Below are 22290 nucleotides of genomic sequence, written 5' to 3'. Positions count from 1 at the left end.
TCTTTTTTTTTCCTTCACTGTTCTCTGTTACAGCCGATATAATTTTATGAGACACAAACCAGAAGCAGATCATAGAGCTTCTTTTTAAATCAAGTCTGATAACTAGATAATATTAAAATAATTCTTTTCGCTCGGCTTGTTCGATTATAAAGGAGATGAAATGCCTCCCTCATCTGATCCTCATTTTATAGCCTGATTATCTCGGACCGGACGGATGCCTACTGTAATAAATGTTCGAAATCCTGAGGAAAGCTGAAACATGGTGAGAGATGTTTCTTCCTCCTTCTTTTATTCCTCCTTTTATTTGTCTGAGGCTTCGGAAGACTTATGAGCTCCATAAAACAGAAGATAACAGGGTTTTATCTGAAATCCATCAGACTCGCTCCTGACTGCCGTGATGAAGGAGGAAGTTTTGTCGGATTTCGAGTTAATGTTCCTGTACATGGCTTACAGCAGGAGATGAAGTTTGGCAGAAACTCGACAGAGTTTGGTCATAAAAAGCTTACAACTCAAACGGACATCAATACAGAGAGTAATAATAATAATAATAATGTATAAAAAAACACTGAAGCTCAGTTCAGACTAAAAATAAAATGGAGAAGAAGCTGATTCAGGTGTAGATCTTGAGTGTGTCCTGCAGCAGGTCTTGAGTCCTGAGGGCACATCATTTATCTCTTTAGGTCAGTATGTGTTCCTGCTGCTGTTGCCATAGTAGTAAGTTTTCTCAGTGGGAGGAGAAACTAGCAAACAAATCCGTTTTCTTGCGGCTGTAAATCCATCACACGTTCATGTTAATGAACACGTCCTCCTGAAAGCTTCATATCTCACTGCTCGCTCTTCATGCTGCTAGTCAACAACAAACAACGCCCTGAGAACCTTTCCAGAACTTTCAGAAAGAATCGCCTGAATCTTCACCTCCTCCTTGTGTGTAAGTTCAGAACATGTTATCTGTTCATTCTGAATAATGTTTTACACACTGACCGCCACTGACCTGCAGCTTTCCCTACAGAAACATGGTTAATCTTTTTGTGCAGAAGTTACAGCCTGGTGTATGAATTTGTTCTGTAATTCTTCACATTAAAGGGATTTGAAACAATCATCAGAACATGACCATCAAAATACAACCATTAATATATGACCATCAAAAAATGACCATCAAAATACACTCATTAACCAATGACCATCAAAATACAACCATTAATATATGACCATCAAAAAATGACCATCAAAATACACTCATTAACCAATGACCATCAAAATACAACCATTAAAAAAATGACCATCAGACTATGACCATTAAAAATAATAATCAAAAAATGACCATCAAAACAGCCCCAACACCACACCCACTTCACCCCGTCATGCATGTGCTCATCATGAACTTGTCTATCCTGGGTACCTTCCTGGTTCCATCTCAGACCACAAGGAACCCTGGAAGCAGCAGCAGAAGAAGAAGAACTGAGGGCACGAAGCCTTTATGATCACCACACATACATTACAGCACAGTGGAAGTCTTTTCTTCACATATACCAGCTGAGGAAGTTGGGGTCAGAGCGCAGCACCCCTGGAGCAGGGAGGGTTAATGGCACTGGCCAACAGAGGAGCTTGGTGGTGCTGAGGCTTTAAACCCTGATCCTCAAACCAGAGCCTTAACCACTTGAACCACCACCACTTACCCCACCAATGCCTGGAACCTTCTAGATCTTTTTCACATCAAGAAACAAACCTGGTTTCATTTTCTTTTCCTTTCTGTCAGCCAGCCAGGGTATCTTTAGGTATTTTCTTTCCTGACTAAGCAGTCCCTCCCTCTTTCCATCCATCCATCCTTTCCACAATCACTCCTTCCCTCCCTGTTGGACGGATGAGAAATGAGCCGGTTGTCGATGGAGCAGAAACGAGGCTTGGTTTTTGTTCTCTGGTTCTTCCATGTGGTGTGTGTTTCTCTTCTGGCTCCGTTTCTGGGATCTGGGAATAGAAACATGCCAGTGGAAATACACAACATTACACAACAACGCCATGAAATAACACACAGCCTTGTGGAATCGCTTTACACAGTCCCTGACAGCGGGCGAGAAGGCAATTACACAACATAAACCACGAGGGCGTGTCACGTCACTCAGATTAGTTCTGAGGAAAAATTCACTCACTTTCTTTTTTCTTCTTAAACTGCTGTGTGTTTTGGCCGTGTTAAATTAGTGCAGGATATTTCCCATAACTACAGGTTTATTATTATTGTTTTGAATATTATTACTGAAATTGTGTAGGATTCAGTGCTTCAGCGTGTATTCTAGCACAGAGTCACGGACAAGCTTCAGAGCTTCACTAAAAACTTTGAACAAATTGATCATAACATCAAAATCTTCTACTTCTGACACGATCTTAAAGGGATTCCTTTTTTATGAGATCGCATTAAAAAGTGAAGATTTAAGTTTAAAATTGTTCGTAAGCACACATGAGGCCGTGTGTGTAGGGTGTCTCCAGTGTCAGTGTGTGTGTGTGTGTGTGTGTGTAAGGAGTCTCCAGTGTCAGTGCTGTGTATCAGTGTGTGTGTGTGTGTGTGTGTGTGTGTAGGGTGTCTCCAGTGTCAGTGCTGTGTATCAGTGTGTGTGTGTGTGTGTGTGTGTAAGGAGTCTCCAGTGTCAGTGCTGTGTATCAGTGTGTGTGTGTGTGTGTGTGTGTGTAGGGTGTCTCCAGTGTCAGTGCTGTGTATCAGTGTGTGTGTGTGTGTGTGTGTGTGTGTGTGTGTGTGTGTGTGTAGGGTGTCTCCAGTGTCAGTGCTGTGTATCAGTGTGTGTGTGTGTGTGTGTGTGTGTGTGTGTATGTAGGGTGTCTCCAGTGTCAGTGCTGTGTATCAGTGTGTGTGTGTGTAAGGAGTCTCCAGTGTCAGTGCTGTGTATCAGTGTGTGTGTGTGTGTGTGTGTGTGTAGGGTGTCTCCAGTGTCAGTGCTGTGTATCAGTGTGTGTGTGTGTGTGTGTGTGTGTGTGTGTAGGGTGTCTCCAGTGTCAGTGCTGTGTATCAGTGTGTGTGTGTGTGTGTGTGTGTGTAGGGTGTCTCCAGTGTCAGTGCTGTGTATCAGTGTGTGTGTGTGTGTGTGTGTGTGTAAGGAGTCTCCAGTGTCAGTGCTGTGTATCAGTGTGTGTGTGTGTGTGTGTGTGTGTAGGGTGTCTCCAGTGTCAGTGCTGTGTATCAGTGTGTGTGTGTGTGTGTGTGTGTGTGTGTAGGGTGTCTCCAGTGTCAGTGCTGTGTATCAGTGTGTGTGTGTGTGTGTGTGTGTGTGTAGGGTGTCTCCAGTGTCAGTGCTGTGTATCAGTGTGTGTGTGTGTGTGTGTGTGTGTGTAGGGTGTCTCCAGTGTCAGTGCTGTGTATCAGTGTGTGTGTGTGTGTGTGTGTAGGGTGTCTCCAGTGTCAGTGCTGTGTATCAGTGTGTGTGTGTGTGTGTGTGTGTGTGTGTGTAGGGTGTCTCCAGTGTCAGTGCTGTGTATCAGTGTGTGTGTGTGTGTGTGTGTGTGTGTGTGTGTAGGGTGTCTCCAGTGTCAGTGCTGTGTATCAGTGTGTGTGTGTGTGTGTGTGTGTGTAGGGTGTCTCCAGTGTCAGTGCTGTGTATCAGTGTGTGTGTGTGTGTGTGTGTGTGTGTGTGTAAGGAGTCTCCAGTGTCAGTGCTGTGTATCAGTGTGTGTGTGTGTGTGTGTGTGTGTGTGTAAGGAGTCTCCAGTGTCAGTGCTGTGTATCAGTGTGTGTGTGTGTGTGTGTGTGTGTGTGTGTAGGGTGTCTCCAGTGTCAGTGCTGTGTATCAGTGTGTGTGTGTGTGTGTGTGTGTGTGTGTGTGTGTGTGTAGGGTGTCTCCAGTGTCAGTGCTGTGTATCAGTGTGTGTGTGTGTGTGTGTGTGTGTGTGTGTGTGTGTATGTAGGGTGTCTCCAGTGTCAGTGCTGTGTATCAGTGTGTGTGTGTGTGTGTGTGTGTGTAAGGAGTCTCCAGTGTCAGTGCTGTGTATCAGTGTGTGCGTGTGTGTGTGTGTAGGGTGTCTCCAGTGTCAGTGCTGTGTATCAGTGTGTGTGTGTGTGTGTGTGTGTGTATGTAGGGTGTCTCCAGTGTCAGTGCTGTGTATCAGTGTGTGTGTGTGTGTGTGTATGTAGGGTGTCTCCAGTGTCAGTGTGTATCTGTGTGTGTGTGTGTGTAGGGTGTCTCCAGTGTCAGTGCTGTGTATCAGTGTGTGTGTGTGTGTGTGTGTGTGTGTGTATGTAGGGTGTCTCCAGTGTCAGTGCTGTGTATCAGTGTGTGTGTGTGTGTGTGTGTGTGTAAGGAGTCTCCAGTGTCAGTGCTGTGTATCAGTGTGTGTGTGTGTGTGTGTGTAGGGTGTCTCCAGTGTCAGTGCTGTGTATCAGTGTGTGTGTGTGTGTGTGTGTGTGTGTATGTAGGGTGTCTCCAGTGTCAGTGCTGTGTATCAGTGTGTGTGTGTGTGTGTGTGTGGAAAGAGTCTCCAGTGTCAGTGCTGTGTATCAGTGTGTGTGTGTGTGTGTGTGTGTGTGTGTAGGGTGTCTCCAGTGTCAGTGCTGTGTATCAGTGTGCGTGTGTGTGTGTGTGTGTTGTAGGGTGTCTCCAGTGTCAGTGCTGTGTATCAGTGTGTGTGTGTGTGTGTGTGTGTAAGGAGTCTCCAGTGTCAGTGCTGTGTATCAGTGTGTGTGTGTGTGTGTGTATGTAGGGTGTCTCCAGTGTCAGTGCTGTGTATCAGTGTGTGTGTGTGTGTGTGTGTGTGTAAGGAGTCTCCAGTGTCAGTGCTGTGTATCTGTGTGTGTGTGTGTGTATGTAAGGAGTCTCCAGTGTCAGTGCTGTGTATCAGTGTGTGTGTGTGTGTGTGTGTAAGGAGTCTCCAGTGTCAGTGCTGTGTATCAGTGTGTGTGTGTGTGTGTGTAAGGAGTCTCCAGTGTCAGTGCTGTGTATCAGTGTGTGTGTGTGTGTGTGTAAGGAGTCTCCAGTGTCAGTGCTGTGTATCAGTGTGTGTGTGTGTGTGTAGGGTGTCTCCAGTGTCAGTGCTGTGTATCAGTGTGTGTGTGTGTGTGTAGGGTGTCTCCAGTGTCAGTGCTGTGTATCAGTGTGTGTGTGTGTGTGTGTGTGTGTGTGTGTAGGGTGTCTCCAGTGTCAGTGCTGTGTATCAGTGTGTGTGTGTGTGTGTGTAAGGAGTCTCCAGTGTCAGTGCTGTGTATCAGTGTGTGTGTGTGTGTGTGTGTGTGTGTGTAGGGTGTCTCCAGTGTCAGTGCTGTGTATCAGTGTGTGTGTGTGTGTGTGTGTGTAGGGTGTCTCCAGTGTCAGTGCTGTGTATCAGTGTGTGTGTGTGTGTGTGTGTAGGGTGTCTCCAGTGTCAGTGCTGTGTATCAGTGTGTGTGTGTGTGTGTGTAGGGTGTCTCCAGTGTCAGTGCTGTGTATCAGTGTGTGTGTGTGTGTGTGTGTAGGGTGTCTCCAGTGTCAGTGCTGTGTATCAGTGTGTGTGTGTGTGTGTAGGGTGTCTCCAGTGTCAGTGCTGTGTATCAGTGTGTGTGTGTGTGTGTGTGTGTGTGTAAGGAGTCTCCAGTGTCAGTGCTGTGTATCAGTGTGTGTGTGTGTGTGTGTGTGTATGTAAGGAGTCTCCAGTGTCAGTGCTGTGTATCAGTGTGTGTGTGTGTGTGTGTGTGAGTGTGTGTAAGGAGTCTCCAGTGTCAGTGCTGTGTATCAGTGTGTGTGTGTGTGTGTGTGTGTGTGTGTAAGGAGTCTCCAGTGTCAGTGCTGTGTATCAGTGTGTGTGTGTGTGTGTGTGTGTGTGTGTAAGGAGTCTCCAGTGTCAGTGCTGTGTATCAGTGTGTGTGTGTGTGTGTGTGTAAGGAGTCTCCAGTGTCAGTGCTGTGTATCAGTGTGTGTGTGTGTGTGTGTGTAAGGAGTCTCCAGTGTCAGTGCTGTGTATCAGTGTGTGTGTGTGTGTGTGTGTAAGGAGTCTCCAGTGTCAGTGCTGTGTATCAGTGTGTGTGTGTGTGTGTGTGTGTAAGGAGTCTCCAGTGTCAGTGCTGTGTATCAGTGTGTGTGTGTGTGTGTGTGTGTGTGTAAGGAGTCTCCAGTGTCAGTGCTGTGTATCAGTGTGTGTGTGTGTGTGTGTGTGTGTATGTAAGGAGTCTCCAGTGTCAGTGCTGTGTATCAGTGTGTGTGTGTGTGTGTGTGTGTGTAGGGTGTCTCCAGTGTCAGTGCTGTGTATCAGTGTGTGTGTGTGTGTGTGTGTGTGTAGGGTGTCTCCAGTGTCAGTGCTGTGTATCAGTGTGTGTGTGTGTGTGTGTGTGTGTAGGGTGTCTCCAGTGTCAGTGCTGTGTATCAGTGTGTGTGTGTGTGTGTAGGGTGTCTCCAGTGTCAGTGCTGTGTATCAGTGTGTGTGTGTGTGTGTGTGTAAGGAGTCTCCAGTGTCAGTGCTGTGTATCAGTGTGTGTGTGTGTGTGTGTGTAAGGAGTCTCCAGTGTCAGTGCTGTGTATCAGTGTGTGTATCAGTGTGTGTGTGTGTGTGTGTGTGTGTGTGTAGGGTGTCTCCAGTGTCAGTGCTGTGTATCAGTGTGTGTGTGTGTGTGTGTGTGTGTGTGTGTGTAAGGAGTCTCCAGTGTCAGTGCTGTGTATCAGTGTGTGTATCAGTGTGTGTGTGTGTGTGTGTGTGTGTGTAGGGTGTCTCCAGTGTCAGTGCTGTGTATCAGTGTGTGTGTGTGTGTGTGTGTGTGTGTGTGTGTGTGTGTGTGTGTAGGGTGTCTCCAGTGTCAGTGCTGTGTATCAGTGTGTGTGTGTGTGTGTGTGTGTAAGGAGTCTCCAGTGTCAGTGCTGTGTATCAGTGTGTGTGTGTGTGTGTGTGTGTGTGTGTATGTAAGGAGTCTCCAGTGTCAGTGCTGTGTATCAGTGTGTGTGTGTGTGTGTGTGTGTGTGTAAGGAGTCTCCAGTGTCAGTGCTGTGTATCAGTGTGTGTGTGTGTGTGTGTGTGTGTGTAAGGAGTCTCCAGTGTCAGTGCTGTGTATCAGTGTGTGTGTGTGTGTGTGTGTGTGTGTAAGGAGTCTCCAGTGTCAGTGTTGTGTATCAGTGTGTGTGTGTGTGTGTGTGTGTGTAAGGAGTCTCCAGTGTCAGTGCTGTGTATCAGTGTGTGTGTGTGTGTGTGTGTGTGTGTAAGGAGTCTCCAGTGTCAGTGCTGTGTATCAGTGTGTGTGTGTGTGTGTGTGTGTGTGTGTGTAAGGAGTCTCCAGTGTCAGTGCTGTGTATCAGTGTGTGTGTGTGTGTGTGTGTGTGTGTGTGTAAGGAGTCTCCAGTGTCAGTGCTGTGTATCAGTGTGTGTGTGTGTGTGTGTGTGTGTGTGTGTGTAAGGAGTCTCCAGTGTCAGTGCTGTGTATCAGTGTGTGTGTGTGTGTGTGTGTGTAAGGAGTCTCCAGTGTCAGTGCTGTGTATCAGTGTGTGTGTGTGTGTGTGTGTGTGTGTAAGGAGTCTCCAGTGTCAGTGCTGTGTATCAGTGTGTGATGTGTGTGTATTAAATCAACTGCGTGAAAAAGAAAATTAAATTTGAAAATGTAAAACAAAAATGAATAATGTGAGAATCATGCAAGTCATATGTAACGTGAAAACGTGAAATATAATATTTTAAAATTATTATTATTATTAAAAAAAAAACCATGTGATTATTCACACGTGAAGATCATGTGACTTCTGTAAGAGTAACTCAAACATTTAATTAATTCCATTTATATTTTAAAGAGTTACTGTATTTGTGCCTTATTCTTGTGATAACTCACACACACACACACACACACACTATTTTCAGCTGCCTGTGTGGTGTTTTATTCTCTCTGCCTTTATATATTTTAGCTTTTGTCATGTAAAAACTGGCTCGTGGTTCAGCAGTAAAAGCAACTAGCCGTGACGTTCCACCACCAGACTAACAGAACACACCTCACAGAACACCCACATGTCTATCATTTACCTTCTTTATCCTAACATTTACTATTTAATCTGATCTGGTGTTATATTAGAGCTCGATCCTTCATGTTTACCCGAGCAGAATGATAGAAAATAAAGATCAAACCCAGGAGAGAGCAGAGAGCGAGAGACGGGAATGTGTTTGGTCTGTGTGTAATGTGCCTTTTCTCATCGACTCATTTGCAGTTTCTTCGTCTTTATCCACTAAAAATAAAGCCGGCTTCGTTTCAGACACACAGGGATTTTATTAAGTGAGGATCATTGTTAGTTATTTAGTGCAGCGGAGACATTTTACTGGGTTTTATCTCGCTGCTGAAACGCCTTATTGATCCACCTGATTTATTCTCCACAATAAAGCACATTTCTATCAAGTTAAAGCAAATTTGAGCAATTTAACTGAGCAAATACAAGTGTGTGTGTGTGTGTGTGTGTGTCTGTGTGTGTTTATTGCACTTGGTTCTTCAGCCGCTCCTCATTCCTCAGATGCCTGAACGCAATGGCTGTGTGTGAACAGACGGCCATAAACACAACCCTAAGGCCAGTGTGTGTGTGTGTGTGTGTGTGTGGAGAGATAATACATCGACTGACTGTATGAATGACATTTTGACAGTTAGATAATTAAGTGCATGATCATTTAGTAGATCGTTATCTGTGGGGATCTAAGGATCTGAACGATACGATTGAGGTGTGTGTGTGTGTGAGATGTGTGTAAGGAGTCTCCAGGGTCAGTGCTGTGTATCTGTGTGTGTATGTGTGGAGAGATAATGCATCGACTGACTGTATGAATGACATTTTGACAGTTATATAATTAAATGTATGATCATTTAATAGCTCGTTATCTATGGGGATCTGAATGAAACGATTGAGGGGTGTGTGTTTGTGTGTGTGTGTGTGTGTGTGACACTCTGCAGTTTTTAATTACACCCTAGAAATAAACCTGGCAGAAAATCAACCTGGGATTATACACTGTATTATTATTATTATTATTATTATAGTTGTTGTTGATACTGTATTTATAATATTACGTATTATTATTAACTATAATATCAGATGTTGCTTGGTTATGCTGAGGATTATATTTGGTATAATATTGATCATGTTGTGCTGGAAATAGATATCCATTTATTTTGATATTGATCATTAAAATGATTATCCAACTACTGTAACCATAGCAACCGCATCTTGACAGGAAGTGAGCAAGTTCCGTTTAATTTCACATGACACTGAAGTGTTAGATTCTGATTGAACATCACAAGAAGTGGAGCTCGATGATCGACTGGTCAGTCGGAGGCCCAGGTCTCGTGCTATCCGGAGAGAGAGTGTTGTTCTGATGAAAACCACCAGGAGGCGCAATTGATTTGTTTTCCGTCTTGAGTCAGGCTTCATCTTATCCAGGTTTCTCAGGGTTCTGTACAGAAAGAAAAGAGTCTCCACAAACACAATTCCTCTCATTTCCATTTTCATCAGTGTGGTGAATAAATAAAAAAAAGAAGAAAAGGAAAATAAAGTGATGCTTCAGTTTAGTATATATTCATTCATCATTTTCCTATATATATCTCTTCATATATATATATATATATATATACATTCATACATATATATACATGTGTGTGTAAAACATCTAATACTTTTTCACTCACATCTGACTGAATTGTTAGAGACCAAGTTATGTTCTTTGTGCAGTAGAATATTTTGGGTGCTTTTTACTTATCTATTGATTTGTTCTTTTTTTTAATTTTTTTATAAAAGCATTTAGTTTAAAAGATTAACACAAAGCATACAGAACTAAAATATCCATAATTGTTTCCAATGAGTATTTATTTATTCATCAATGTTCTTAAATGCACCTTCATTATTTCTCAGTTTGTGTTTACAACCACTGGCACGTGCTGGAAGTCAGACACTTTTTATTCAGCACTTGTGTTCTGGCCTGTGATTGGATCATCTCGCTTTGATTGAGAGAATGAAGCCCCTCCCACTGAGACCAGACAGCAGGATGATTATAATCCCAGACTGGAGATACAGCACATTTACTGGGAGGACTGGTGGAATCTCCACATAAACAAAATATAATAATAAACAGGATTAAAGGTGATTATTTAACAAAGAAAGCCGTGTGTCACTGAGATGTTTGCTTATGGAAGGAGTCTCCAGTGTCAGAGGTAAAGCTGTACCTTCAGCACAGAGGAGTTTATGATGTCTCTTATAAATGTAGTTATAAATGGATAAAACGCTCTGTCTCATTCTTTATTAAACAAGAAATAAACTGTTATTACTTCCTTTTAACCAGTTAGCCATAACCTACTGAGCGAGTTTAGCTGTAAGTAATAAATGTCTGTAGTAAATTAAGCGAGCTCACTAATCTCTTGTGCTAACATTAACTAGTGAGTGCTATTACATCCTGTAATGGCTTTAGCTAGTTAGCAACAACTCAGCTAGTCATTTTAGCTTGATAATGAAACGTAACTTGCTGTAACTAACCAGCAATAAATGCTAGCATTACCTGCTGGATGTTTATACTTGTTCCTTTACCTGCACTTTATTCATATACAGAAGTGTTCACTGGTCAGCGCTGCTCTGCGCTCTAGTCTGTCCACACTGTTGTATTGTGTAGCGTGTCCTGTTAGCACTCATGCACTTCATCTGGAGCTGTGTTCAGCCACTTACAGTAGCTCTTAGCTCTGTGTTGTTTTGTGTAGCTCAGTGTTCAGTGTAGCACCAGGATCGGGATTGGGATCAGGATCAGGGCTGAAATGAGAATAAAAGCTTCTCCACATGATCTCCTGTGGTAAATTTCAGCAGATGAAAGCTGTTGGATTTTGCTGGAGGGTTCTGCGTGTTTGTGTAGCTGAGAGTTTGTTTTTCACGAGGTACTTGGCACAGAGATCTCTCTGAGGAAGACAAGCCTGTTCTTCGTGTTCTTGGTTTTGAGAAACTTCCAGTGACTCACAGGAATTGACATTTCTTAATTAATATCCATAAAAAGCAAATAATAATAAACACAGCCATGACTTCTGCACAGACATTCTCAGAGGTCAAAGGTTAGTCGTAAGCTCACTTGACCCTTTGGAGTCCATGTCACCTCCAGATGGGATCTCTCTCTTTCTCTTTCTCTCTCATTCTTTTTTTTTTAACCCTTTAGGTCCTGTGGCTTTTCTCCTAAACACATCAAAGTTATTGTAAAAGGGTTTTCCAAGCTAGCTAAAGAAAGCTAATGTTAGCTGGCTAAAGCTACCATGATAGTTTGCTAAGTTAATTTATTGCTAATTAAATGTTAATGCTAGCTAGTTAAAGCAGCCACATTGCTAGATAGCTAGGGTAATCATATGAAGTTCTGCTAATTAATTATACAACTGAAATGTTTTAATAGCTAGCTAATGTTATTAATGTTATCAGGTTTTTGCTCATTTAAGTACACCACAGATGATTTACTGGTTATAGTTAGTACAAGACGTTTTTCTTGCTAGCTAAATTCACCACAGGAGGCCAGGTTTTGTAGTGAAAACATTTTGTTAGTGTTAGCTTAGCCAGCTCCAGTATAAACTTCATCTCTTGCGGTTTACAATGCTAACTTTGCCTTGTTTTAGCCTTGCTGTTTTAGCCTTACCGTTTTAGCCTTACCCCACACAGACTGAGCAGGATTTACGTCTATCAGAACAGAATAACATGAAAGCTCATTTTTAGTTCCTTATTTTATTTCACTTCTTTACCAAACTCCGCCCACATCAATACATACACGTTATAAACGGTTCTTGTCACGTTAAATGAAACACACACTCATCAGGTTGATTATTGGTAATTTGCTCATTAACTCTATCAACTGTATCAGGACATGGATCTGCGTTAGAGGCATCTGAGACTGAAGACCTGTCAGCCAATCAGAAAACAGCATTTTCTGGCCGATCTGGATGACGTAACATTATTTATTTATTTATTGGATTTTAGGTTCCATGATCATCTACATTTACTATAATATAATTTCCTATATTTCAATTTCACATTCATCCTCCTCTCTTCTTCTTCTTCTTCATGTGGTTCTCTCTCTCTCTCTCTCTCTCTCTCTCTCTCATTTTCTCCTCTCATCACTCAGTGTCACTGTAGAGCTGTGACCTTTGACCTCGGGCAGGTTCAGACGGAGGTCAGGCATAGAGACGTGTGTGTGCGTTTGCGCTAGACACCTTTTTTAACTGTGGTTGCCATGGCAACAGAAGCAGACAGCAGAGAGAGACGGGGATTGTGTTGAATGTGGCACTGCAGCGAATGTCTCACTTCCCTCTTTTATTCTGTCTCTCTCTCTCTGTCTCTCTCTCTCATTCTGTTCTCCACAGACTAACTGGGCAGGAATGAGGACACACACACACACACACACATAGATAAGAAATAAAGGTGATTAATTGTTGATTAATTCTCTAGAACAGGAGCTCAGACAGAAAAGCAGCTCTAAATCACAGGTTTATTAAATGCTGCCAATCTTTTTTTGTATTATTAACCTAAAGAAAGAGATAAAGAGAGGCTGCTGAGAGAATGAGCGTTTATAGCTGCTATAAAGGAAGTGACAACAGGTAGTGACCCGTCTCATGGATGCTGTACATCATTAAGTTTCTTGATTCCTGATCAGGTACAAAATAAATTGCTGCTCATCTGTGTCTGGATAATATAAGAAGACCAAATGTTAACGATTTAGAAAGTGTTAGCAAGCTATCATGTAGCTCAGCTAGCGACGTAAGATGCGGCCATGGAACATGCTAGCATTCTTCTTAATGGTAATTGTTGTTAATGGGGATTATTGGTCATCTCTTTCTTTGTCATATTTCTTTTCTTCTTTCCATCTTTTCTGTATTCTCACTCTCTTCCTCTTTATATCCCTCTCTCTCTTATTCTGGACCATTTTTATTCCTTTTTTTTCTCACTCTAATTTTCACTCAGTTTCTCTCATCATCGTCTGTTTGTTTTTCTTTTTCATTTCTCCTGCTCATCATTTCATAATTTTTTTTGGGAGTATTTCAGAAAATGCTAAGTCGGCTGAAAATCAACATCTGCAGAAGCTGTAGAAGACTGTAAAATGATAGCAATATTTTAGTTTCTGCTGTATCTTCTACAATGTTTTGCTAGAGAAAGCAAGCAGTTGATCTTCCCTGTGAAGCTGGAAGAAGCCTGAGGTCATGGAAAGTGTGGGGTTTTGTCTTGCTGTGTAAAGGACAGAGTCAATGCTGTGCTAAAGGTCGACCTTTCCTCTGGAGAAAGCCGGACACAAGGAGGTCACGATGTGAGCCTCGATGCGAACCCCGAGGTCAAATAAAAGACACAAGGAGAAGGAGGAGGGTTTATGCCTAAACTGCTGTTTTTATTTCATTAGACTCACTCAGTAATCATCAGCAGTCGCTAACACAGTAGCTCACAGCAGATCCTGCATGGTCCCATCATGCACCAGAGAACAAAAGGAGTCTGTCTGAGTGCCGGCCGAGCATCACCATATCACCACAGGGAACTGTGGTCTGCCCCTTCCTCTTCACCCTGTACACCACAGTCTATCAGTACAGGTCAGATCTCTGACACCTTCAGCAGTTTCTGTTGACTCAGTGGTGGTCAGGACAGGAAGAGGAGTTCAGGGACCTGGTCAGCACCTTCATGGAATGGTGCAGGAAGAACCGTCTGCTCCTAAATGTACCTAGAACCAAGTAGGGGCTGGTGGACTACAGGAGGAAGAGGACCACGTCATGGGTCAGGACGTTTAGCTAGCTGACATTTACAGATGCCTTGGTGTCCATCTCGACAAACCCTATGCTAAACTGGAAGGTCATCTCAGAGACTGTGTACTCTCTCTCATTCTTTTTTTTTTTTTTAACCATTTTGGTCCTCTGTCTTTTCTCATAAATATATCTAGCTAAAGAAAGCCAATGTTATCTGGCTAAAGCTACCCCATGAGGTTACTGATAGTTTGCTATGTTGTTATTGATAATTAAATGTTAATACTATCTAGTTAAAACAACCACTGGTCATTGCTAGGTAGTAATTATTATACAACTATACAACTGAAACGTTTTAATAGCTAGCTAATGTAATCAGTGTTATCAGGTTTTTGCTCATTTAAGTACATCACAGATGCTTTAATGCTAGCTGGTTAAGATGCTAAAGAAGGCCAATGACAATGAATTTTCTTTTTTAAAAGTGGCAAAGTTTTGTAGTTAAAGCATTTTATTAGTGTTAGCTAAGCCAGCTACAGTATAAACTTCATCTCTTACTGTTTACAATGCTAGCTTTGCCATGTTTTAGACTTGTTGTTTACACCACACAGATTGAGCAGGATTTAAGTTTATCAGAACAGAATAACATTAAAATAGCAGCAATAGCAGATGACCTTCCAGCTGAACGGGAAGGTCATCTCAGAGACATTGTACAGGAAAGACTCTACATTCTGAGGAAACTCAGATCTTTAACCGCTTGCAGCAAGATGGTAGAGATCTTCTACCAGTCTGTGGTGGTCAGTGCAGTCTTCTTTACAGCAATATGCTGGGGACATGGCATCAGTGCTAGAGATCAGCATCTGATCAATATGTTAACCTCTGGGATGAATAAAATGATCTATCTATCTATCTATCTATCTATCTATCTATCTATCTATCTATCTATCTATCATTTGTACATTAAAGTAAATAAGATGTAGCAAATGTTGCTGGCTAGGTTATCATGCTCAGATCAGCTAGCACTGTACATTCACACTGCTATTTACATCATCCATGTTTGTAATGCCACATTTACCAATCAGCTAGCTTGATTTGACCACAAATCAATGTAAAAATAAAGTAAACATCAAGAGTAAATGTTTAAACTCCTCCTGGATAGAAATGCTAGATGGAAATAATCTAGCTAACATTGAAAAACATTGAATTGAACGTTGACCAGAATTTGTGCTGAGAAACAAAGGAAAGATGGTAAAATAAAAAAAATATCAGCTAAATATTCTTAGCTGAGAAACTGTTTCTTTTAAAGCTAGATAAAGCTATCCCACAGGTTACATAGCAAAGCTAGCATAAACGCAAAGTTGCAAACATGGCTAACGTCACTTCTTGTTTTTATAGCAAAAAAAACAACAGACAAGCTTCTATGTGACTGACGATTAAATTTATAGTTTATTTACAAAACTGATAATATGCTTTTACTGTGCACAGTTTTGTACTGTACACACATGAGAATTTGATCCTGTGAGACTCTCGTGATAATAGAGTTTGTTATGATGTGATACCTGGAAAGTTTTAGCTATAGAACCTGTGTGCTAATTTGCCTAGCTAGCCAGTGTAACTAATAATAATCACGAATAGTTAATGGTTATCACGGTGATGTTAAATATTTGACAGTTTTTGTGCTGAGATTAGATTTAATCAATGATAATACTGTCTGTGTGAGACTGATCTAAGTTCATTAGCAGTTATCTAAAGAGCTAGGTATGTTAGAGAATGCTAGTTGATATAACGCTATCTGGGATGACAGGAGGACATTTGGAGAAGTTTGTGAAAGTGTGGAAATTGTTATGGGAGTCTTTCTGTATGAAATCATGACATTTTGTGTAACAGCATGTAGCTGATCCACTTCACTAATACATTTCAGGCTGTTTATGTATAAAAGAATATGATCGGATGAAGATGGACTTGAATGTGCTAGTCAGATTTTCCTGTTAGTCATGCTAAGCAAATAAAAAGCTTCTAATTCTGAAATGATGCAGCCGTGGTGTGAAATTCCTCACAAGACGCGTTTTATGAATTTAAATCGTAAAAAGACTCTCGTCTGTGAGAAGAAACAAACTACACATCCCAGAATGCACCGCGGCTCCACTGGCCCTTTGTTGCCGGAAAGCGACCGGAGAATGCTAGGGCACAATGATCTTCCGAGGTAAAGTCGTTTTTTATTGTATATTCTTTCACTAAAATAGCCAAACGTATGAAATCGACAGAAAGAGTTCAAACTTTGCTTTTCTATTTTGCTTCACGAATTTCCATTAAATCATAACAAACGCCTGTAATAAACGCGTTTCTGCAGGAAGCAGTGCAGCTCTATTGTTCTTTACGGCAGTGGAAAAGTTCGGTTTTATTTTTTATTTAGGAAATTACGATAGAATTTTTTTTTGGCATATATCATAATGAGGATTTTCAATCTTTTTTTGCAAATAAAAATTAGATTCTTGCCATAATTTTGTCAGTTTTGTGCTTAATCTCAAACGTCTGTACAGGGTATTTGTAGTGCACTAGACAGTGTGCCGTTCACTGCTGGAGCTGCGCGATGTGACGGTATAATACCGATATTCTGATCAGTTATGTCACGATACTTTTCCTCAGATATCAGAAATCTGTCATGATATATCTTCTTATTTGATTTTAAAAATGTATACCTGCAAACCGATCGAACACTGCTGAATATTTTGATGTTTTTTAAATTCATTTTAGTAATCAGTAAGGAATAATTTCAGACATTAAACGATAATATCTCTAAAAACACACATATTCTTCACATATCTTTTAAATACAGTGCAGATGTTTTGTTTCTCTGCTGGGAGTTTTTACTTAAAGATATGGAAAATCTTTTTCCCCCACCAATTAACAGCAAATGAACCAATCACTGTTGGAATCTGGATTGACTGATAGCTGCATAGGTGCTTTGAACTTTCTGATATTAAGTAAAAGCACTGGAAGCCCCGCCCATTTCCTCTCTGATCTCTTATCTTCATTTTCTTGCTGGGAAAAATGGAAAAAAAAAAATGCCACAGAAAAATAGGCTAAAGCAGCACTTTTTCAGAGGAAGGAGAAACTTTTTCGCGCCGGGTTTCAGGAGGGAGGCGTTCATCAAACACTTTCTGCTTGTGTTTCACAGAACGCAGCGGGAGTCTGGGGAAAATAGCACACTCGTCTGTTTTAGTTAGGATGCAGACAGGAGAAAGGTTTACGGAATCGCTCTCTTATTAATCGCTTTACCTTTACATCTTCTTTCTAGAACAGGAGGAAAGAAACTTCTCCACTGCAAACCTTTTTTTTAACTGTAAACTTTTTTAATGTCATCTTTTTCATTGTTTTTTAAAACAAAAATAAATATCAGTGGATTAAATTATTGTATATATCAACAAAAATGAAAGCAAGTTAAATAAATATAAGATTAGTGCATGTGCTGAGGATTAAAATTATTACTGTTTTTCAATCTTGTGCAAAACTCATTGTTTATAATAATAATGATATCAGCAGTAATAAGCAGTTTATAAATATCAGGGGTGTACCGTCAGCAAGGCTGTCTCTGACTTCACTGACTTGCAATTTATTATATTTAATATATTTTTCCATGAATGTGTATTAAATTATTCCCAATAGTCTATTCTCTACATTTCATAGCTTTTCTCTCGGTTGCGCTGCTTCCAGTAGTGTATATTTATGATAAGAGTATTTATCCAATCATATTTCAGACAGTGGATGACATCACGTGTCACCAGGGTGAAAGAACTCTGCCTTAAGTCCTTCAGAATCAATAGTGCAGGCGCCCGGAGCTTAAAATAAGTGGCAGTGAAACTGTTCCATTAACCAATCAGATTTGGAGTTGGTGTCACTGGGGCCATCTAGTAGGCGTACGATTACGTCAGCAATTTCCCGTCCTTTGATTGGATAATTGGAGTAGTCAGAAGCAGTGACCCGCCCATATACAGTGTTTCTATATTCACTGTGTCTCATTTCGGATGCTGCGTCCTCCGGAGATTGCAGTTTGCTGCATACGGCATCAAGAATGTCTTTTTTGAGAAAAGTAACCGTAATTAAATTGACTATTCCTTGTGAGGTGTGAAATACTGTAGACTAATTTCTTTTTTACTTTGTTATTTAACGGTTTATTAGTATTTATTGCCGTGGCGTCATAATGATGGTATAGAGGTGGATTAATTCAGGAAGGACACCAGTGAAGGTCTAGGTGTGAAACGCACGGCCGCCACTGATAAATAATGAATTGCAGGTTGGATAAAGGAGACTCGACTCAGGAGAAGGAGGAGGATGAGGAAGAGAAAATCATCTCAATCCCAGACGGACTGTCCCCCAACTGTTCCCCGACGGTGGCTGGATTCCTCCAGGCCGAGCTGGAGCTCACTGCCCGGCTGCGAACCTTGACCTTTAAGGATCCGGTGCGTTATGTGTATAACCCGCTGGACTACGCGTGGAACACACACCAGCTCTTCGTTGAGAAATACTGCCACAGCGGGCAGAGCGTCCTGTTCCTGGGGATGAACCCGGGGCCATTCGGCATGGCGCAGACTGGAGTATGATCTTTGTCTCTAATAGATATGAATGAGATTTACTTTAATAATAATTATTAATTAATACAATTATGTATACATGATCATGTTGAGGTTGTAGATGTGATGATATTCTCAGTTTATTTCACGTTAATGGAAGGAGTCTCCAGTGTCAGTGTCAGTTCAGCCTGTGCTGTTGTAGAAACTATTATTGTATTTTTTTTTCCAGGTTCCGTTCGGTGAGGTCAAGGCTGTGCGTGATTGGCTGAAGATCTCTGGCGAGGTGGGTCATCCTCCTAGCGAGCATCCGAAACGTCCAATCAGAGGCTTTCTCTGCTCTCAGAGCGAAGTGAGCGGCGCTCGGTTCTGGAGTTTCTTCCAGCAGCTCTGTGGAGAACCCCAGCGCTTTTTCCGTCACTGTTTTGTCCATAACTTGTGCCCGCTGATGTTCATGACCGAGAAGGGGAGGAACGTGACGCCCCCCGAGATGCCCGTAGAGGACCGCAACGCCCTGCTGATACACTGCGATGCCGCGCTGTGCCAGGTGGTCCGCGCCCTCGGCGTTTCCATGGTGATCGGGGTAGGCAGGGTGGCGGAGCAGCGGGCGCGGCGTGGCCTTGCTGAAGCCGGACTGCAGGTGAAGGTGGAGGGAATCATGCATCCGTCACCCAGGAACCCGCTGGCCAATAAGGGCTGGGCTTCTGTGGCTCGAGCCAAATTAGAGCAGATAGGGGTGTTGGGTTTGCTCACAGACTGACCACAGACTTACAGAACGGTTTTATTTGTATATATTGTTTTATATAAATTACACTACACTCCTTTACCTCAAATATAATCAATCTGACCAGACTCTGACCTGTGACCACACTCTGTGTCTAAAACCCGCTTCACGATTCAGTGCTAATGAAGCTAACAGATAATGGAATAATGGCCTCCAGTTTAGCATCCCACAGTGGGGTGTGTTCGGTGTCACACTCGCTTGGGGGATCTCTGAGACACGCTGAGGTCAGTTTACTGCATAGATTTGGTACGTGACGCTAAACTGGAGGCTATAAGTGACCTTTTTAAATGACCGGTTAGCAACATTAGCCTTGTAGCTTCAGTACAAAACAAACAAAGCTTCACAAAAGCTTTACGCATAAAACACAACTGAACTGAACTGGAGAGAAGATGAACAGCGTGTACATCCCAGTTAAAAATCACATCACAGTCTCTGAAAGAGAGAAAGGAAGGAAAGAATAAAACTCAAACAGAAAAATCTGATAGAAAGTAAGATGAATCTGTAAAGAGAAAAAAGGAAAGAAAGAGGAAAATAACAGATGGATGGAGAGAAAGACAGATCTTTATTTTCTGTGCTGAATGAACCACGTCTTCGTTGTTTAATAATAAACATACAAATGTTTTATAATATTTTATTACTGTCAGTGTTTTATACAGAAAGTGGGAGGAGTCTCTTCTGTATTGTTCACTGCAGCTCTTCACACTCGTTTTATTCAATCTGGTTTTATAAAGAGACGTTTTATTAAATCAGTTTATTACGTTACTATTAGATTTTGATCATTTGAACATTTTTCTGTTTTTGTGTGGATCATCAAACTCTGTAATGTTCTGAAAAAATGTCTGATTTTTTTCCGACTCACATGTGACTAAAGTTGTTATAAAGATTTGTTATTTTTTTCTGTTTACTTTTTTACTTTTGTTTTTATAATTTTGGAAGTGTTGTTCAGGTCATTCTGACAGAAACAAAGTGGAACAAAAAATGATTAATTACAAATCAATCATTTTGACATCAAATCTATAAACATGTACAGTAACTAGTGTTTTATTTCTTCAGCTCTGTTTCAAAAATCACGACATTCTGACTTTCTGACTGTGATTATAATAGAATATGAATTTAGTAAAATATAAATATAAGAAATATTTATTGGGATTTTAAATATAAAAATAGTAAAATATAATTGTATTTTCTGATATTTTGTCTGTTGCATGAATTCTTTATATAATTTGTTTTAATATATTAATTATTTATTATTTAAATCATTTAGAAATTCTGACTGATATAATAAATATATAAATTTAGTAAAATATAAATATAAGAAATATTTATTGGTATTTTAAATATAAAAATAGTATATATATTTTTTAAATATTAAAAATATTTAATTTTTTAAATAATATTTTATAAATTTATTTATTTTTTATTATTTTTTATTATTATTTATTATTTAAATCATTTTGACATTCTGACAGAAAGAGCAAAGTAAAAATATTAAAATATGAATTGAATAACTTATGGAAGTCGTTTTGATTTGATTAAAATCCCAATAAATCTGTAAATATTTATAATTATTATTTTTATTCTATTTTTAGAGCTCTGTTTTAGACGGGATGCCGAGGTCATTGTGAGAATCGGAGATTAAATGTTAAAAGATTTTAATAGATATTAGATTATATTTTAATATAAAGAGTGAGAGATGAGACTGAACACAGTGCTGAACTCTACAGGAGGGACAATTAACCTGATGAACCTCCATAGCTGCCAGTGGGAGCTGCCGTCTGCTGTGGACACACACACACACACACACACACACACATTTGGTCTGCCTTCCAGCCTTGTGTGTCTATATGTCTGTGTGTGTGTGTGTGTGTGTGTGAGATTCGGTTTTAAATCGGCCCTAAAATAATCATCATTAAAATTTTATTTTCTGAACTGTTTCTAAATATTCAGATTTTTTCTGCATTCTGCTTCCCTGCTTTGTGTGTGTGTGTGTGTGTGTGTGTGTGTGTGTGTGTGTGTGTGTGAGACGGTGACCTCCGGATGACCCGACTCTCTTCAATACTGTGATAAATGAAGGCTCTGGGTTATTAAAGCAGAATTAGAGAGAAAAGCGTGATGAATGGAGCTGGGTGGAGATGAAAAAAATGAGAGGGACAGAGAGAGAGAGAGAGAATGGGGGAACAGGGAGAAGGATAGAGATGGATAGAAAGGGATGAGATGGTGAATGGAGGAAACAGAGAGAGGGAGAGAGGATGAGAGAAATGTGGTTGAGAGAGAGGGAGAGAGAGAGGGATGATGAAATGACAAAAAGAGACAGTGAGAGTGAGAAGAGTGAAAGAAGAAAAAAGAAAAAAAAAGCACAGGGGAGAGAGAGATGGAGACTAAATAGAAGCTGGAAGCCAGAGGAAAACAGATGGAGAGAAAGAGAAAGAAGAAAAAAGGATGGAGCGTGAACCAATGGAACAAACACTCGAAAAGAGTGAGAGAGACTGAGACGATCAACATACAACAAAACAGAATGTGACAGAGAAAGAAGTGAAAGAAAGAAAGAAGAGATGGTGGAGAGAGCATGAGAGAGAAGGAGAGAGGAATGATGGAGAGAGGGATGAAGAAGAGAGATGATGGAGAGAGAGATGATGGAGAGAGGGATGAAGGAGAGAGAGATGATGGAGAGAGGGATGAAGGAGAGAGGGATGATGGAGAGAAGGATGAAGGAGAAAGGGATGAGAAGGATGAAGGAGAGAGGGATGAAGGAGAGAGAGATGATGGAGAGACGGATGAAGGAGAGAAGGATGAAGGAGAACGGGATGAAGGAGAGAGGGATGAAGGAGAGAGGGATGATGGAGAGAAGGATGAAGGAGAAAGGGATGAAGGAGAGAGGGATGAAGGAGAGAGGGATGATGGAGAGAAGGATGAAGGAGAAAGGGATGATGGAGAGAGGGATGAAGGAGAGAGAGATGATGGAGAGAGGGATGATGGAGAGAAGGATGAAGGAGAAAGGGATGATGAGAAGGATGAAGGAGAGAGGGATGAAGGAGAGAGAGATGATGTGGAGACGGATGAAGGAGAGAAGGATGAAGGAGAACGGGATGAAGGAGAGAGGGATGAAGGAGAGAGGGATGATGGAGAGAAGGATGAAGGAGAAAGGGATGAAGGAGAGAGGGATGAAGGAGAGAGGGATGATGGAGAGAAGGATGAAGGAGAAAGGGATGAAGGAGAGAGGGATGAAGGAGAGAGGGATGATGGAGAGAAGGATGATGGAGAGAGGGATGATGGAGAGAGGGATGAAGGAGAGAGGG

At 41.2% G+C, this 22290-nt stretch overlaps 1 protein-coding gene across 1 annotated transcript; it reads left to right on the top strand.

The window, feature by feature from the left end:
- The first annotated feature begins 15792 nt into the window (after window positions 1-15792).
- smug1 (single-strand-selective monofunctional uracil-DNA glycosylase 1) lies at window positions 15793-19615 on the top strand. Its single transcript, XM_058372841.1, has 3 exons — window positions 15793-15845; window positions 17937-18237; window positions 18443-19615. Exons 1-3 carry the CDS (start codon window positions 15820-15822, stop codon window positions 18968-18970), a joined length of 855 nt encoding a protein of 284 aa, XP_058228824.1. The 5' UTR covers window positions 15793-15819; the 3' UTR covers window positions 18971-19615.
- The last annotated feature ends 2675 nt before the right edge of the window (window positions 19616-22290 follow it).

This window comes from Hemibagrus wyckioides, linkage group LG21 (assembly GCF_019097595.1).
Source record: "Hemibagrus wyckioides isolate EC202008001 linkage group LG21, SWU_Hwy_1.0, whole genome shotgun sequence".
Classification (NCBI taxonomy): Eukaryota; Metazoa; Chordata; class Actinopteri; order Siluriformes; family Bagridae; genus Hemibagrus; species Hemibagrus wyckioides.
This window is presented reverse-complemented; position numbering and strand designations above follow the sequence as displayed.

Excerpts from the sequence above, each read along its gene's own strand:
- smug1 (XM_058372841.1), top strand. The coding sequence starts at position 15,820 with ATGCTAGGGCACAATGATCTTCCGAG. Across the intron at positions 15,846-17,936 it reads GGGCACAATGATCTTCCGAG|GTTGGATAAAGGAGACTCGA; the intron begins GTAAAGTCGTTT and ends AATGAATTGCAG. Across the intron at positions 18,238-18,442 it reads TCGGCATGGCGCAGACTGGA|GTTCCGTTCGGTGAGGTCAA; the intron begins GTATGATCTTTG and ends TTTTTTTTCCAG.